Here is a 12,232-nt window from a genome sequence, read left to right on the forward strand (position 1 = left end):
TCCGCCACCACGACCTCTATGCAAAGTCTGAACCGTCAGCCGCTGCCACCCATGGCCGGCAGTGCAACATTGCCCAAAGCCCCTCCTCCACCGCCTGTGCCATCCCTTTAAGCACACGCCTCCTTCTCTGGCGTCGGCGACCACACCCCAAATCCTAAGTCGGGCGACCACACACCTCCACACCTAAGTTTATTCTCAGCCTTCGTCGGCACTACCATAGCCAGCCGTATCGGCCCCATCACCCGGATCAGTCATCAGAGCCTTCTCCGTCGCTGGCAGCCGAGGTGTCGCTGGCTCCACGTCTTTTCTCCTGTCGTTGGCACGGTGCATCCAAACCGCTCGTGCCGGGAGACGTGGGGCTCATGGATGTAAATTCAAAAAAATACAAGTTCAAAAATTCAAAAATTATATTTACAAGTTCTATAAAACGTGAAACACCCGAGTTCTATAATTTCAAACCGCTCGTGCCGGGAGACGTGGGGCACATGGATGATCTTTCACTTTCTTTAGAACTCGAAAATATAATTTTCGAAATGTTTGATATGCAGGGAGCACTAGAGCTTGCCCAACGGCAGGTTGGACAGGCACCTCTTCGGCAGGCTGGACATCCTCACCTGGGACCAGCGCTAAAAGATCATCGCCGGCGTGGCGTCGGCCCTGAACATCAAGCCGTCCAACGCCCGGGTTGCCTCGCGTGTTCCAAAATCATCATGTCAAAAAAGAAAAACAGTGACCCGCAATCACCAAAACAGCTAGTACTACAAGAATATATCCTTGATCCTTCCACCTCTATAAATCCAATCAACTCTTTTCAATCCTTACTAGTACGAGGGGTCAAGAAACCATTTTAACAACCTCTTCAACCATGCTGTCATTAACCATCAAAGCCACACAAAATGAAAGCGTGGAATGTGTACAGTAAACCGTCTAGCCAGAGAAAGATGCATCACGAGTAGAAGTTGATGGAATATTACATGCAGTAGCTTGGAAAAAGCATATACTTAAGAGATTATAGGGCAGAAAACTGGCTCCACAGCAATAAATAGAAGAAAATGAAAAGAAAAAAACAGAAAATAGGTTGGACAACTAATAACTGGTCCACATGATTACAGAACAGGAAATAGGTACCACAATTCATGGATCTATTAAACTTACCATAACGGTCTCAACAGAAAATAACTTAGGTTCACAATGAAATGTGGACGTACTAAACTCATCAGCTATATAGCACATTAAAGTTTCAGCATCACAGAATATTTAGGTCACTAGAACAAGCAATAAAAATATCCCATAACGATAGTTGGATTTATACTACTGCACATTGCATCTTCCAGGGAATTATACTGGCAACACTTCCCAAGGAAATCAGTTCATTTGTGGACTCAGTGCAACCTCATTGGTACTTTGGTTTGCCTCATCCTTGACATTATTGTTGATTATAGCTACCTGGTGCACTGCCGTTGTACCCGCCAGGATAGCCATAACCATCACGCTGGGGCGTGTTTCCACCTTGGTATCCAGGATTGCCGCCTGGGTGTGCTGGTCCAGGGCCGCCAGGCATGTTGCCTCCTTGGTGAAATTGGTTACCTCCCTGAGGTCCACCTTGGTAGCCAGCTGGACCGCCTTGCTGATAGTTAGGAGCACCGCTGGGCATGTAACCCCCCTGCTGGTTCGGCATTTGGGGTGCGCCGCCTGGTGTGTACCCTGTCTGTGGGTTCTGCATGTGGCCTGCACCACCCGGTGTGTACCCTGCCTGTGGGTTCGGCATTTGGGGTGCACCGCCCGGTGTGTACCCTGCCTGTGGGTTCTGCATTTGGGGTTGGTAATTTGATGGACCACCTTGAGTATATGGTGGAGGATTGTTGCCATGGTTCTGACCAGGTGGTGGTGGAGGTGGAGGCATGTTGCCTGGGTTATGGCCAGGTGGAGGGCCGTTGAAACCCTGCTGCCCCGGAGGTGCCTCTCTGTTCTGGGAGGTCTGCATGTTCTCCCTTCTCCTCTCAAAGTTCCTTGACCTGTCAAAGTTGCGGGGCCTATCATTGCGCCGAGATCTTTCATTGGCACGGGCATTGTTCCTGACCCACTCCTCATGATATTTAGGATCATAAGGAACAGCTTCCCCATTAACAAAAGGTTCCCCTGAAATAGAAGATGTAAAGTATCAATTGTTTGTAGATTTGATAACCCATTCCTGTCACATGCTTTCAACAATGATAAGAAAAGCCCAAACTCACCCCATTGAAATTATTTCAAACACAGGCGCCCACATAAGAAAATAACAGATCCATCGCCAAACATTATTTTGTGTTACTTAGCACTTGTGCATGCTACATATTTGGTGAATCATCACTGTGGTACAACCTACAGATATAATGCAATAAACTGAAATCTACTATGTCAAGGCTATCAGGTTGAGGTTTAGGTCATGATTACAGTGATATATCTTGTAACAACATGGGCTATGTTAATTATCGGCTCCAAATCTAATCATCATTTGATCATTTGGAACAATGACCAGTATAAGTTCAGGTAGGCTGCTTGCATACCACTACATGTTACACAAAAATAAAAACACACACATCTGAACTGATCAATTTAGAGGTAGCATGGTAATTATTTTGAGCCCAGTGGAGAAGGCAACAAGGCACATAATGGCATAGAGAAAAGAAAAGAAAAAGAAAAAGTTCAAGGTCATGACCCAACAGTAATCAGAAGGTCAGAATGATATTGCATAATTACCTCCATAGTCCTTGTTTCTTACATCCAGGTAAGAATCAGGTAGAACCCAACGGACTTTGGGCAACTCTGTCAATTTTAAGAGGCATAAGATTCAAGGAAGAATATTTTTAATCGAGCGTAATTCTACACTGGAACATCCTCAAGGCTGCTTCATAAAGCAATAATACCTTTCAGTTTATAGGAGAGCTCTTCAGATACAAGAGCGCCAAAAGCAAAGTAATGACGAGTTGACACCGAGTATATCTTCATCCTGGCTTCTTGCTCACTGGAGAATTATAAGAATTTATTTATGTCCAGATAGATAAATCAGAACGTAAACAAAATGGGAGCAACCAATATCGCATGCCCAGCAACCAAAATGCGCAAACTAAGAGTACACATATTATGTCACATAATAAGACTCAAATGAAAATTTGAGTAAAGGTGATGCAACCCATATCTCAATATCTAACCAAGATCAAACCTAATAACAAAGCACAGGTGTTGCATCAGGTTAATATGATGATTGATTGATAGCCTCATCAAATAAGACCAAAAAATCAACACCACGAAAGATTAATTCCAACTTCCAAATAACACTAGAACAATAAAGGAAGTAGCAGGATATACTCACAACATTACATATGCTAATAATAAAAACTGCCCGGCGAAAACAAAACACATTACATTTACATAAGCACACAAACGGTCACACCAGACAGAACATCAGATGGTTATTTTTATTACAAGTTTTAGTTTGATCTTGCATCTGAAATGGACACGGTAAATGATTTATAATCAGATAATTGACACCTAGACTTAATTCAGATCCAATCCAAATAAACAGTGAAACTCTGAAATTCCCCTAAACTAAACATTAGCGAGACATCAGAGCACCACCAGCCAAAATGAACCCGGATCTAGACAACATGCGCATGATGAGCATCACATGCACATCCATATGCTCCATCACGCCTTTAACACGGCAAACATGATGAACACGAGAGAAATGGTTGCGGCTATACCTTCCGACGACCTGGGCGAGGGTCTTGATGAAGCCGTCGATGATCTCGTCGCGCATCATCTCGGGGTTGGAGGCGTCGCCTGGGGGCGGCTCCATGACGACGAGCCAGTGCTCGAAGTCGCATCCGTCGAGGAGGATCGTCTCCTTGGGCGGGCGGTTGCTCCAGTTGGGCGAGTTGTCTCGCAGCGACGAGGAGGCCGGCTGCGTCGCGAAGCAGCGCACAGATCCGCGCGCCGCCGCCGGGACGGGCGAGGCCGGCGCCGGGAGGAGGGTCGCGGCGGCGGCGAGGGGGCGCAGGAGGAGGCGGGAGGCCGCGGCCTGGAGCGGCGATAGACGGGAGAGGAGGACGGCGCGCGCCGCCATCGCCATGGGGGCGTAAAAACCCTAGAAGCAGAGATGGGATGAGGTCGAGGCGGAGGAGAGAGGAGATAAGGGTTTAAGCCGCAGCAGCCAGATGCGTTATAGAGGAGGAATGGTTCTGGTCTCGGGAGCCGAATAATCTGGAGAACGTGGACACGGGCCTTGCTATGGGCCTGAGCCTCAAAATGGGCTTTTGCTTATCTGATGGTGAACCAGTTGATCTGCTTTTCTTTCATGCACTAAAAAACTGGTCTTTTTTTATTTTCTCTTTTTGTATTTGTGTGTTTTTTTTTTGAAACAATGGTGAGCTTGCAGCTCATGCATCTATGTTATGCATTTGAATTTTTTTATTGTGAAACTTTAACCCATATAGGAAGAAGATATTATCTATCATCCACTCATTATATTGTTTGACCGGCATCCATATTGGTTGACCATACCCATGTTACCTTCTCGACACACTGCAGCAAACACCACCAACAAATTTAATGTGTAGCGATGTGTGTAGCCCGCAAGAAGTTGAAACTCTGCTATCATCGAACACATAATCATTAAGACAATTCTAAATGATCGAACATAAAGAAAAAAAACCGACTAGACTTTGTCATCTTAAGTTATGTACTAGTAAATATGCATGTGCGCTGCCACGGGTTGATTGGAAAATTGTCAATGTCTTCTTCATCCTTGTGACATCATTGATCGTATTTTGCGCTAAACGGCCCTCTCATGGCTAAATATTTTGGATGAAATACATAGGTGTGACCTAAAGCTTGGTCGAAAATTGATCGTGCCGTGTAACATAATTCATAAAAGAGATTAAGAGTACACAAATACAAAATCTTAATGTTTTCGAATAGGTTTTAATTAAGAAGTGAGCCTAACTCACTTGGTTAGGGAAGTGGATGTACAACCCAGCCAACCAGATCTTTAGAAGTAAATGATATTTTTTACGGCACCAGCGCAATATAGCGCGGCTATTGAAGTTGCTCTTAGGAAGAATTCGGCTTGGCAGACAACACATCATTGGAACGACGTCAGCCGTTGTATCTGGATGGGACTCTCTGGGCTTTTTTAATATTAGTGTAGATGTTAGATGTACGAGGAAAAGTGATATTGACATGCTAGCTAGGCACGAACAATCAAACAGGACAAAATTTTGTGTGTATGTCTTACATAACCTTAATTCTCCGTTTGTCATCATATTGTATGTTTGTTTTATGCTTTTTAGATTCTTCGCCATGTGCTTATCTAGATGGCAACATAAAATGTTTTCCTTGGCCGAGTGTCTTGTGCACACACTCTACCAAGTTAGAATATCTCCAGTCGCGTTAGAATATCTCCAGTCGCGTACTCCAAAGTGTCCTTAAAAGCAATTTGGGGCGCACCGGACCAAAAATCCCGCGTCCCTCAAAACCCATTTTTGTCCAGCGTGGCCCGATACGGTGTCCGGCGCCCCGAGCCCGTCCCCGTCTCACAGGGTACGCTCCAGGGACGCCGGGCACACCGAAAAGCGAGGCGGGGAGTGGCGGGGCCGACCCATCAGCGGCACAATAAATTTTAACCTAACCGTCGCCTACCTCGTGACGGAAGTTATTGGCTTTGCAGCGACGGTGCAGTTCCCGCAGAGGCGCAGCGACGCGTCCCGTCGCGCCTAGCTCTACGTGCCGGAGTTAATGAGCGCCACCGCTCCTCCGCCTCCCTCCGACCTATAAAAGGGCCGCCTCTCATCGTCCCTCTCACACACAAACCCTAGCGCCTCTCTCCCAAACCCTAGCCGCCACCATCTCAACAAGACTCGACGCTATGTCTGGTAGAGGCGGAGGCCGACCTCGCGGCCGTGGTCGTGGTCGTGGTCGTGGCCGCGGCAGAGCTGAACGCTCGCTGTCGCCTCCCACGCCGTCGTCTTCATCGTCGAAGATGGACGTGGAGCCGGACGTGCTGTTCGAGTTCGTCAACGTCCTCAAGGGCGACCCGCACGGCATCCAGAGGCTGCCGGACTCCTTCGCCGAGTACGTCGCCGGCGACGACCGCCCGCGCACGATGCATCTGCGGGAGGCTTCGTGCGGCTACTACCGGTGGATCGTCGGCGCGATCTACAACGCGCGCGGCAAGATGTACCTCAACATCGGTTGGGAAAAGTTCGCGCGCCACCACAGCCTCGAAGCTGGCTTCATCCTCCTGTTCTCCCACTTCGGCGACAGGGACATGAGCGTCAAGGTCTTCGACGAGACGCGCTGCCGCCGGGACTACCACGGCGACAACACCGACGAGTTTCTTCGTGTAAACCACATTCCCAATTATGTATTAGTTTGTGGAAACCATGTTCCTAACTATATCTTCGTGTAAACCACGTTCCCAATTATGTATTAGTTTGTGGAAATTAAAATAAAAATACCAAAAAAAGTATTTCAAATGTTTGGGGGAGGTGTTTGGGGGACGCGGCTAGGGAGTGACGTCCCCCAAACGCGGCACGAACAAAACACGTCCCCCAAACGCTCAATCCGGCGCGGTTTGGGGGACGCGGCTGGAGATGCTCTTAGGGCAATGTCTTGCCATGGGTTCCCATTGTGTTCAGTAATCAGTAGTCCACTCTGACATTACCCTTTCGTAAAGAATTATGAAGGTTCCAGAAATATTTCCCACCCAATCATAATGTTCATACGTACAAGCAAATTGGACATATATCACACACCACGGAAGAGCAGAATCAATCGATTTCATCACTGTGTTCTTGCAGAATTCATAAGATCAACTTCAACAGAAGCAGGAGAACACCTAAAGAGATGGAAGAATCAAACGACAGTACATTCACACGTAGCCACATCAAGGTTCACCACAAATACAGCTATTAAGCTTTTGCACGACAGAACATCTGTGCGCATATATAAAACCATGTCGCTTTTAAAACCCGCCATCGTTGGCATGTTCAAAGGAAGCTCAAAAAGACAGACTTGAGACTTTTGACAAAGCATCAATTCCGTTGCAGTTGGAGATGCCCTACTACATCTGAAGCCGTTTCGCAATTATCATAGTCATGTCAAGGTACCTCTGAGTGCAATTGGTCAGGCAGGTAGTTTCACCGGAGCTGAACTTGCTTCCAGGGGCGCTGGTGATGCACTTGTCCCAGCACATGCTTGTCAGCTTGCCTACCAGCTCCTTCAACATCATGTTCTGCTTCTCTTGCTGCATACATAAAGTTCACATTAGAGTCTTGTTTTAGCCAGTTACGGAAGATAACCGAGCAGATGTGCATCCACGCTAGAACAACTCAACATGCTACAAAGAGTTTTCACATGTGAGGAGCTATATATAGCATCGTCATCAGTTGTAAGGGCATGTACAATGCAAGGTGTTTAGAGAGATACTTAGAAAAATATACAGATTTTTACTTAAGCACTAGTGCTTATTTATACAAGAAAGATGCTCAGCTATGTACCTTTCCGATAGAAATAAGCACCCCTCCATCCGTATTAGGGCTATATATAAAGCATGACTTTTTTTTTTCTTTTGACTCTTAAAACTACTACAGAGTAGATGAGTTATGAAACCAACAGCTGCTTTGACACAAAGTCCAATGCCTTTATATTTGGATGCAAACATGTGATACATGTGTAAATGGAGATTGATTTCCCTTAAACATACGGAAATAGAGATACAAAAATACTTTTTCACCATATATTATCAGTAAATATACTAAATAACAGTCATGTTTCACAATCCTGAGCTCTGAGGAATGACTAAATGCTGTAACAACACTACAACAGCAACAACTTTATTTGAAGTACCAACAAAAAAAATCTCAGCATGTAATATTGTTCGATGTCTATGAGGGTAAACAGAAGCAAAGCAAAGTGACACAGCATGTTCACACCAAAGCTACCAAGTAAATAATTCAGGAAGTATGTCAAGTGAACAATTAAGAAAGCAATGTCAAGTGAAAGTATAAGCATAGTGCACAAACTGCAGCTCTCGTCCTAATGAGGCCCAGAACATATATGCATCATAAAACCAGGCTTAACACCTTAGAATGCATACGGGAGTATATATTATCGCCATAAAACACTACGAAACACCAATAGATCGTAGCAAATGTGATGTGCACAAGGTATCTTCAGCACAAAGAGGACCTAAGATAAATTATGTCAATGAATGCTAAATTATTGTCAGCACTGAACTTAATAGTCAACAGATTATCCTATTCCTTGCAAATTAACAGGTGCACTAGGAAATAGATGCTAGAAAATGATTGTCGGGTTTTGAGGGACAACACATCAAATAAATGTGTAAAAATAAAAACCAAATTCTAACATTATCCATAAAAAAGCACTGCACCAAATTGGGATTCTCCAGACCATATTTGACAACATCCACATCTTAAATTCCATCCTTAATTAACTTATTTCCTATCCGACTTCTGCAGATTGAAAACAAGGCACACAACGATGCCAGAGCTTATGACAGTCACCCCGCAAAAAAAAACAGAGCTCAGTGCACAGTGACCTCTATTTTACCTATGACCAAGATTGTAAACTTGCATCTAGTAGCTTCAATACACACAGTTCCTGCGAGTCTAAAATTCATAACATAGCCCAGCTAAACGATCCAAAACCTAACAAACATCACTAATAGAATCACGAACAAATGCCCCCGCATGCTTCCACTGAGAGGAACTTCAGATCCACTCTAATCGCACCGACAGAGCCCCTATGAAGTAGGCCCGCCCTCCACTATCCACGGATCCGCAACACACGCGAGAAAATACATGCAGGTTCATCAGAATCTAAACAATCGGTGGCCGCGTTCAACAATCACATTACACGTGCGCAAGCCCAAAGAAACCAGGAGACGGAACGTGCTAGAACAGCTGCAGCACAATACACCAACAAAAAACAGATTGCAACGAGCATCAAGAAGGTTCCCATCTTACCTCGAGGAACCGCTGCAACTCGGGGGAGCTGTCCATGGCTGCCTCTTGATCTTGCTCGCTCCCTCGCTCTAGAACCCTAAAAAACCCTCTCGATTTTTTGCTTGGAGGAGGGGAACTGCCGAATTGGGGATTTGGGATGCGGCCGCCGAGTTATGGAGCGGGTTTTGCGTGTTGGAGTCAAAGATGTGTCCTCGCTGGGCTGGACTGAAGACTTGGGCCGGCCTAGAAAGGATCCGACTAGATCTGGGCTACATTGAACCAATCCACGTTTTGATATTGCTTATATATCTTTTACAAAACCGCTCAAAAAAATCCTTTACAAAAAAAAACTCAATATGTTGTCTTTGGCTACAAGGAAGGACCCCTCGGATGAACTTTTTTTCCACCGAATAGAGTTGCATCAAGCAAGGCATCTCGACTCCCAACAACATCGACAATATTGTTAGGTTGTTTTCTCTTGACATGCTAGTGTTGGTATTTTTTTCGATATTGATTGAGTAAATTAATGGTTGTACGCGTGCACCTAGACTTTGCATTGCAGCAAAAATTAAAATTATGGAAGAACTTTCGTTGGTATTTTCAGGTGTAAGATTGTCATGAAAAAAGATTTAAAGACCTCGAAGATATGCTCGTTTTTTTAGACTTTATTTTATAATCGTTGGACTCACCTTGTATATCCTTGTCATGTACTATTTATTACTATAAATATGTGTGGTATTGATTATTAAAAAATGCAAGGCATCTCGAGCCTGATAGAAATAGTGACTTATAGTGGTACTAAGTTGATTTTTAGGGAGAACACACGCTTATTTCTTTCGGGGCATATCACGTGCTACAACCCTGCAAATACAAGTTGCCATCTCATACTCCGAGGCCTACTGTTCATTAGGTGCGCACTCATGTTCTCGCTACCCTAAGTCATGAGTTGGAACATTAAGACTATAGATATCATGCATTTCATGCATGCAAACAAGACGATGTGTCACTACAAAATAATGATGAGAGATCATAATAGTACCATAGATAAATATTGTATCATATATAGTATATAGTACATAGAACAAGAAAAATAAATGTCAAATAGATCGTGTACACAATTTATATTAAGATTATACAAATCAATAAATATAAGAAGAGATTATGATACTACTATCTAACAAACACAATTACGTTTAATAAGTATATATGAGATAAACTTCGAGGCCAACTAAAAACGCAGCTCCCAAATCGCCACATCATATTTGAAAATATCGGCCACATGCATGTAAGTTCTTCTAGAAGTTGTACATCTATCTCAAGCCATGAATGCCTTAGTCCAACCTAGGGTTGGACATTTTGATCGCCGTTTCAACATCAAAGCAGGTTTTAGCTGATGTAAGTTGTTTTGGAATGCTATGCAACATATGCGCCAAACTGGTTTCATCTCTTCTTTGGCAAATTTCTGCATTGTTTTACACCAAACTTTTATCTTGCACTCCGTTGTACCATTAATGGACTTGAAATAATAGGAATTACAGACTCATTAGGTGTTTGATCAATGCAATGCCTTTCCCTCTTTAGACCGATGGAATATGAAGATTTTATGGTAGGAGAAGTATTTCTCAATCAAGGACATGTTGTGGGTATACTTCATGGGTGTAACATCGACAGTGCCTAGATCCGGCAAGTTCGGGTGACTCATAGACGGTGATGGTAGCGTATGGCCCATCGGGCGGTCCAGTTGCTGTAGATCAAGATGGATGAAGTTCAGCCCAGGAACAAGGAGCCGGATCCATCGACCAACTCTGGAAGTCGGATCCGGCCTGGCCCATTAGGGGTAGCCAGATCCAGTATGGCGTACAAGGAAAGGCGGATCCTTGACGTGCACGGCAATGTAATATTCCGTAGTTAGGTGACTTGTATTCCGACTAGGACTCTCCGTGCAAACCCTAGATCCTGGCGCCTTTATAAGCCGGATCCTGGGAGCCCTAGAGAGACAACCACAACTCATTATAACAACGCGAAAGCGCCCAGATAATTCCAGACAAGCAGCAGTAGGCCCTGTCATCGTGCAGGTGTCCCGAAGCTTGGTAAATCGCGTACCACCGTCCCGAGGACTCTCCCCCCGATGGCCCCTACTTCTTCTCCCCCTCGTGAGGATCCCTCCTCCGAGGTACCGTCGAATAGGCAACGACAGTTGGCGCCCACCATGGGGCCAGCGGCGTCTGGAGGCCGGAACCGGGAGGGTTCCGCCATGGGAAGCTTCGACGACTCCATCGCTATGGGGCGCGTCCTTTACGCCGGGAACTTTCCGATCGTCCCTCAGGACAAGTGCTGGATCCGGCTAAGACCGGCCCCATCAAGCTCTCCATCGTCCCAATCGGCGGCATTCACATCTTCATCAGCGAGACCGTCGACTCCGACGGAAACGCCCTGGTAAGTCACGCCAACGCGACCGCCGCTGAGCAGGACGCAGTCGCGAAGATCCGGTCTGAGACGCAAGAACTTCCCAAGGAAGATTTCGCCTTGGATCTGGAAATTTCAAAACCCACCCAATCCGCCCCTGAGAAGGAAATTACGGTGGAAGACCAATGCAGATCCGCCTGGGTCTCCCAGGTGTTAGAGAAGCAAAGGTGCCACTTCGTGCACTTTCTCGCACATACCGCAGGAACCGCCCCTCCGTAGGATGGAGCTGGACCCATGCAGGTTGAGGCTACCGGAGACAGTGATACTCAGGATCAGCAAGAGGTTCCTGGAGACAACAACGCTCCGGATCAGCAAGAGGATGCCGGAGACAAAGAAGAATCAATCCTTGGCAACCTAAGCCTAATCTCTGACAACGTTTCCTCCATGGACAGAGAGGAATAAAACCGTATTACGAAAGAGTTGGAGGGTGAGGAGAAAGTTGAGGCAGAATCCGCCCCGCCAAAGGAGGTCCTTGTGACCTTAACTGGGCTGGAGCAAGGAACTGACGCAGAAGCAACTCCGACCGACGCCAGAATTCCAGGCCCGTCCAATTCGGAGACTCCGCAACGGATGCGCTATCGCATTGTGCCGGATCCTGAAGAAGGACGTGTCCTCGAACACGGGGAAGATATGTCCATAGAAGAGTGATGTCTACGCACGCTTCTATTCCTGTAGACAGTGTTGGGCCTCCAAGAGCAGAGGTTTGTAGAACAGCAGCAAGTTTCCCTTAAGTGAATCACCCAAGGTTTATCGAGCTC

The 12,232-nt window shown here is 45.7% G+C and overlaps 1 protein-coding gene across 1 annotated transcript; it reads right to left on the reverse strand.

Moving 5' to 3' along the window:
- Positions 1-1,090: 1,090 nt before the first annotated feature.
- On the reverse strand, positions 1,091-4,126 carry LOC124707020 (multiple organellar RNA editing factor 8, chloroplastic/mitochondrial-like). Its single transcript, XM_047238714.1, has 4 exons — positions 3,744-4,126; positions 2,907-3,004; positions 2,740-2,805; positions 1,091-2,139 (listed from the first exon to the last, which is right to left on the reverse strand). Exons 1-4 carry the CDS (start codon positions 4,109-4,111, stop codon positions 1,427-1,429), a joined length of 1,245 nt encoding a protein of 414 aa, XP_047094670.1. The 5' UTR covers positions 4,112-4,126; the 3' UTR covers positions 1,091-1,426.
- Between the last annotated feature and the right edge of the window lie 8,106 nt (positions 4,127-12,232).

The sequence above is a fragment of the Lolium rigidum genome, chromosome 1, assembly GCF_022539505.1.
Source record: "Lolium rigidum isolate FL_2022 chromosome 1, APGP_CSIRO_Lrig_0.1, whole genome shotgun sequence".
NCBI classification, from domain to species: domain Eukaryota; kingdom Viridiplantae; phylum Streptophyta; class Magnoliopsida; order Poales; family Poaceae; genus Lolium; species Lolium rigidum.

What these genes read in the sequence shown, in the direction of transcription:
- LOC124707020 (XM_047238714.1), bottom strand. Translation starts at nt 4,111, where the DNA reads ATGGCGATGGCGGCGCGCGCCGTCCTCCTCTCCCGTCTATCGCCGCTC. An exon ending in GCTCTCCTATAAACTGAAAG is followed by an intron (nt 2,806 to 2,906) that starts GTATTATTGCTT and finishes TAAAATTGACAG; the next exon opens with AGTTGCCCAAAGTCCGTTGG. An exon ending in AAGAAACAAGGACTATGGAG is followed by an intron (nt 2,140 to 2,739) that starts GTAATTATGCAA and finishes CTTCTATTTCAG; the next exon opens with GGGAACCTTTTGTTAATGGG.